We start from the raw sequence: 6,034 nt of genomic DNA, 5'->3' as shown, positions 1-6,034 counted from the left end.
GCCCTGCCTGCTCTGTGTAGTTTGCGTCTTAACCCACTCCTGACCTGTCAATCCATCCTGCAACCAGCAAGAAGGGAAAAAATAAAAATAAACTGAAGGGAGGGCTGAGCAGTGAGAAGTGAAGAGGGGGAAGGGCAGTTGATACATCATGAATATTCCTTCATTAAAAACAACAACGACATTATTATCGCAGTGCTGCATGACGGAGTAACACTTTTCATTTTAGTAGCTTAATATGACCAAAAGCAAAAGAGCATCCACCCTGTTACTGACTAGATTAGTAGATTAAAAGTTACAACTTAATTTTGTATGTCTATTCCATATGTTTCTTTGAATATTCTGTAATAAGAAATTACAATTAATGAAAAATGAAATGCAAAAACTCTTAATTTGTGGCTAAGTAGAAAAATCCGTTTAAAAATTATAGAGTAATTTTTAAGTTACATTATCTTCATTAGATTTTAGAATACCACACAGTATGGTAGAGTATGAAAAATCCTTGTTTAAAGCATTCCATCAAATAGCATCCTCTAAATAAAATACAAATGTACTAAATTCATGGATGCCTTTTTGTATTTTTACAGGTGGATCATTTGTTTGATGGTGTAATTGCTTGAATGGTTTATTCATAAATTGTTTCGTAAAGGCAGCTATTGAGACTGATCTAAGTCCAAAACAAATATTAAATAAATAAAAATAAATATGATTAACAACAACAACAACAACAACAACAACAATAAATATTTCTTTAAAAAAATAGAAATGGCACTTTATCATACTGATAGTGATTGGTAATATCCTGTCATATTGTTCTAACATAAATGTGAAAAAAATCAGCATCATTGTTAAAAGTTTGACTGATTTTCTTTTTATTCGTTCAGATGCGTTTCTATTTTCACATGTCAGGAGATGGTATTGGGACCCTTAGCGTTTTTATCAAAATCGAAGGATATCATCACCTCCTGCTGAACCTGACCGGAGATCAGGGCAACTACTGGCAGATGAGGGAGATCCAGCTGAGCTCCTCCAGAGACTTCCAGGTGGTGTTTGAGGGCAAGGTGGGGCACAGTGAGAAGGGGGACATCTGCTTGGATGACATCACCTTCTCTCCTGGGTGCCTTCTTGCACCCTCAAATCCAGTAACGGACATCATTCCTCCATCAGAAGGTAAGCACTTCTCTTCTGACTTGATTATAAGCATRGTCTTTGTTATGTCTCAGACAATGCAAGTTGTATTTATTTAGATTTTATTCAATACTCAAACTTATTTGCCTTTTTATTCTTACCCAATTGATGGGAGTAACTTTCTGTCACTTAGTACACAGTGGTCTAAACACAATATTTATTTTTCTACATTTTTTATGGTTCATCAGTACATTAAATGAACTTTTGTAAACAACAGATGGTTTCTGAAGTATGGGAATTATCAGTCATCCTATCAGAATCCTGTGTTCTTATAATGTTTGTAGAAAACCTGGTCACACCCTGGATGTGATGTCATAGTAAACAAGGAAGTAAGTTCCAGAAATGAACGCTAAAATTAAATAAATAGACTTACTGATTCTCTTACGGTTTAAAGTAAATGGTTAAATTAGATAAAAAAGTGTGTATCTGAACGTCAGTCCTCTTAAGCCCCATGCCCCTGCCGGCAGGGGCAGAATTTCACTTTTTTTTTGGTCATTAACCTAATGACTGTCAACAACGGCTGTGGCGGAGTGGTTAGGGGAGTTGTCGGTTCGATCCCCCCATTCCAGCCCTCTCAGTCGTCATCTCCTTAGGCAAGATACTTCACCCACCTTGCCTGCTGCTTTTGTCAAGGGGTCCAGTGCAGCCGGTGCATGGCCCACCTCTGTCAGTGGCCCCCCTGGGCAGCTGTGGCTGTAGTTCACCACCATCAGTGTGTGAATTTGTGCATGACTGTAGTGTAAACTAATGGGACTTGATAAAGGGTTTTATATGTCCAGTTTATTTAAGTTATCTTAGTTAAACATAGACATGTGTGGTTTTTATAGAAATGTTGAAATCTTGGCTAAAAACTCACTAAAAAAAACAATCAGACACAGTTAAAACAACAAGCAGATGAAGAAAACTTCTTGGGGTTTACGAGATTAATTGATCACAAAAATATTATTTACTTTGGCATTTCTTGAAACACTACATATTGCATACTACATATTACTACATATATTAAAGAAACATCTGGTGCAATCTGTTAATGCTTGGAATACATGATAAGGCTACTCAGCTACTATCAGGGTTAACTTAATATTTGTAAAATGACTGGGTTATAGTTGTTTATGTTGGCTGAGGGTGAGTGGCTGCAGCCGACAGTTTATTGTAAATCAAGTTGACTTCAAAAGGTAATCAGTTTGAGGTAATGATTACTTTCGGATTAAAATCCACTTTGGTTCATGAGGCAATCATCTTTCAAGCTGGCAAAAAAATATTGAGATTTGCTGGAGTTTTCTTCCAGTCAGGTAGCTTTTACGGGAGACTTGATGTAATTCTCCTGCAGGAAAAGCCCAGGTACAGAACTGATGACGGCACTTCAGGTTTTGTTACTGGTTCACTCTCATGAATTACTGAGACACTTAATGGCGCTGAGCCAAGATGAATTTAACCTGTCGTTTCCTATCACTGACGAGTAAAAACATCTGCCGTGATGAAAGTATATATGGCCTCATAAACCCTCTGTGAGATACTGGGTGTGTGTGTGCAGCATTTCCAAGCAACAGCAGTGACCTTTGACAACTTCGGTAACATATAAATTTAAAGGCTCAACAGTAGCAGGTTATTTTAGCCCTAATGAGAATCAACACTGTTTTCAAATGAAAATAAAATGCCTCGTGGGAGATTATTTTTGAATGATGTGGTCATTTTATAATAGCTATTTAAATCTTCTGCATTAGGCAGAGTGCTGAGTTCAACATCTTATTTTGCGAATCAGCAACATAAACACGTCCTTTTGGGACGTTTTTAAGAGCTTTATCTTATGTTTCAAACATTACTGCTATGTTCAGGAGAAATGCCTCAAGAGCCCAATTAAAAGATTTGAATGGTTTAGGAAAGATATAACTGCTGTGTAGATATGTTCTGCTTTGATTACTTTTTCTCGGATGATTTAGCAGTTGGAAAATGAACGGCTGCTYGGCTGTTTTTGTGTCACTTTTATACAGAAAATGAAAAAGCAGAAACTTTTAAAAACAATGTAGTATTTTTAACAAAACTTAAACTAGACAAAATTATACAGCTTAAAGATTACGCTGCACTGTTRTCTTAAAAAGGTAAAAGTGTTTTTATTTCTGTAGCACTGGCATCTAGACCAGTGGTTTTCAAAATTTTTCCTTCCGGCCCACAAAATGACAGTTCCAGAAACTGGTGACCCCAGATATTACTTGTTTACATATGCAAACTTTGCGAATAACTCATGGGAATAATAACAGTATAAACAAACCTATAACTACAATACTAAGTTTATTCATTTATGATTATTATTTTAAAAATTTGCAATAATTATGGAGAAAATAATCAATTAGCAGTTTATTTGCATTYAAATTGATGTCTAGAAATAATCTGGGGACCCTCACTTTATGTGACCCCACAAAGGAGTCCTGACCCCAACTTTGGGAACCACTGATCTAGACTATTTGAAAAAAAAAATCCAATACATTTTTAGAATATATGTGTTCTTTGCTTCATTCAGCTTTCTGTAACCCAGACCAGCCCAAAGCACCTCCACACCATGATGCTGCCACCACCATGTTCTCTGTGAGGACGGTGTTGGGCAAGTGATGAGTGGTGCCTTGTTTCCTCCAGACATAAAGTTTAGAATTAATACTAAACAGTCCACTCAGTTCAACAGATAATCTTGTTCCTCACAATATGAAAGTCCTTCAAGCAACTTTCAGGTGTTTTGTATAAAGAAGGAACCTCTGTCCAGATACTCAATCCTAGATCCGTGAAAGCCTGTTGTTCTGGTTGTCCATCTGGAACGTATGTGCCCTTCCTGTCTCTGATTTCTATTTTATTTTGCCTTGATATACAGTACATCATCAGATAGGAGGCATTTCCATCCAAATCATGTTCAACCCATTAGATTTATGACAGCTATATTCCCGTCATGGTATAAAGACATTTCAGCAAAATGAACACATCCAAGCTGAATTTCAGATGTTGTTGCAAAATGTCTGAATACTTGTACGACGAATGTGACATGTCAGGGTTTGTTATTACCTAAAAGAAATGTTTTCCCCTCAGCATTTTAGGGAACTGAGCCTGAACTGAACAAGGAGGAGAGGAAAGAGATTTGTGGGTGAAGACTTCTCATTCTGTGACTTGGCAGCTGCTGGCTGCTCAGGATTTACAGTAACACTGATGAAACAAAAGAGACCAGGAACTGTAATTATATACTGTCACCCCTCAGAGAGCATATAGACCCAGCTTCATTCTATATACCATCCCAGGATGAGGCTGCATCACACATTTATTGTCTGTGACCATTAGAAAAAAAGCTGCTCATATTATAAGCCATTACAATATAATGATTAGTAAAAATATATATTTGTTTACTTTCATGATGGTTTTGGTTTTCTATGTAAGCACTGTGTTTGAGGACGAATATAACTGAACAAATTAAATATGTAAAATAAGAGTTAGAGGTGAATGACTTACTAAGATGAATATTTCTCATTGTGAGTTGTTCAGAACAGACAGCAGCTGTCTCTGTTTAATGAAATAACTGAAAACATTTATTTGCAGCAAAAGGACTGAAAGAAGACCACCAGGACAGTGTGTGATAACAAAACTACCTTCTTCCAGACTTTTTGTTCCGTCTGCAGTTGTATTATTATGTTTAAATAAAGCAGTGTATAACATTTATGTTATTTACATAAATTAAATTTAGCAGTGTTTCCAAAATTGTTAGACATATTCATTTTTTCCCGAAGTTGGTATTATTTAATTGGTGTTTCTGAACTCATTAGTATATAACTTGGGCTTTTACTTTACAAGATTTGGTCATATTAGTCTGACTTACTCCCTTACTTACTCCCTGACAGGTAAAAAATTATCTAGAACATTTACAAATACAAACAAGGAAGAAAGAGACAGTCAAACTCAGCTTTGACAAGAGTGAGGAGAACGCAGGACAGGAAGTCAGCTCAGTACCTCCAACCCAACATTCTGAGGATTTCCTGCAGTTCACCCTCTTTTATTTAGTTTTTATGCCCCTAGTAACATGGACATGAAACTGCCTAAGAGAAGGGGGGAAAGTGCAAGTCTCATGTCAGACATTAATCATAAGCACAATTATTGAACACTGCTTAGTTGGTCTTTTTCACGTCTGCTTCCCCACATCCATCTTGTGCATCTTCAGGAACCATAGGCGTGCATCAGAAAGTCCCGAGTGACCATTTCTCCTTCCTGTGTTCTGCAAGTCATTATTATCTATTTGGAGAAAGATCATAACAGCACAGCAACAAGCAAAGTTCACGACAGCAAAAGTTCACTGTAACTAAGACAAAGTTCACCACAGGATGATTGAGTTTTGGAATGACAAAACATGTATATTAAAATTAAACCTATCACTCCCTTACTTACTTACTCACTTACTTACACACTTACTTACTCACTTACTTACTTATTTACTCACTTCTTACTTAATTACTTACTTAATTACTTACTTACTTGCTCACTCACTTACTTACTCACTTACTTACTCACTTACAAACTTACTCACTTATTTACTTACTCACTTACTTACTCACTTACTTACTCACTTACAAACTTACTCACTTATTTACTTACTCACTTACTTACTTACTCACTTACTTACTCGCTCACTTACTCACTTACTTACTCACTTACTGACTTACTCACTTACTTACTCACTCACTTACTCACTTACTTACTTATTCACTTACTTACAAACTTACTCACTTATTTACTTACTCACTTACTTACTCACTTACTTACTTACTTACTCACTTACTTACTTACTCACTTACTTACTTACTCACTTACCTACTTACTTACT

The 6,034-nt window shown here is 36.3% G+C and overlaps 1 protein-coding gene and 1 long non-coding RNA gene across 2 annotated transcripts in view; one reads left to right on the top strand and one right to left on the bottom strand.

The window, feature by feature from the left end:
• malrd1 (MAM and LDL receptor class A domain containing 1) overlaps nucleotides 1-6,034 on the top strand; it is a gene marked incomplete in the record, with an annotated part of 51,176 nt that overhangs the window by 16,750 nt on the left and 28,392 nt on the right. The window contains 1 exon segment of the mRNA XM_014013325.1: nucleotides 882-1,167. Coding sequence (XP_013868779.1) covers nucleotides 882-1,167 — 286 coding nt within the window.
• The window catches only part of LOC106520980 (uncharacterized), a 1,851-nt gene continuing 885 nt past the window's right edge, over nucleotides 5,069-6,034 (bottom strand). Inside the window, exon 3 of the long non-coding RNA XR_001310609.1 lies at nucleotides 5,069-5,445. This is a non-coding gene — a long non-coding RNA (uncharacterized LOC106520980). The remainder of the gene's footprint in view (nucleotides 5,446-6,034) is intronic.

Source organism: Austrofundulus limnaeus, unplaced genomic scaffold, assembly GCF_001266775.1.
Source record: "Austrofundulus limnaeus strain Quisiro unplaced genomic scaffold, Austrofundulus_limnaeus-1.0 Scaffold100, whole genome shotgun sequence".
Lineage (NCBI taxonomy): Eukaryota > Metazoa > Chordata > Actinopteri > Cyprinodontiformes > Rivulidae > Austrofundulus > Austrofundulus limnaeus.
This window is presented reverse-complemented; position numbering and strand designations above follow the sequence as displayed.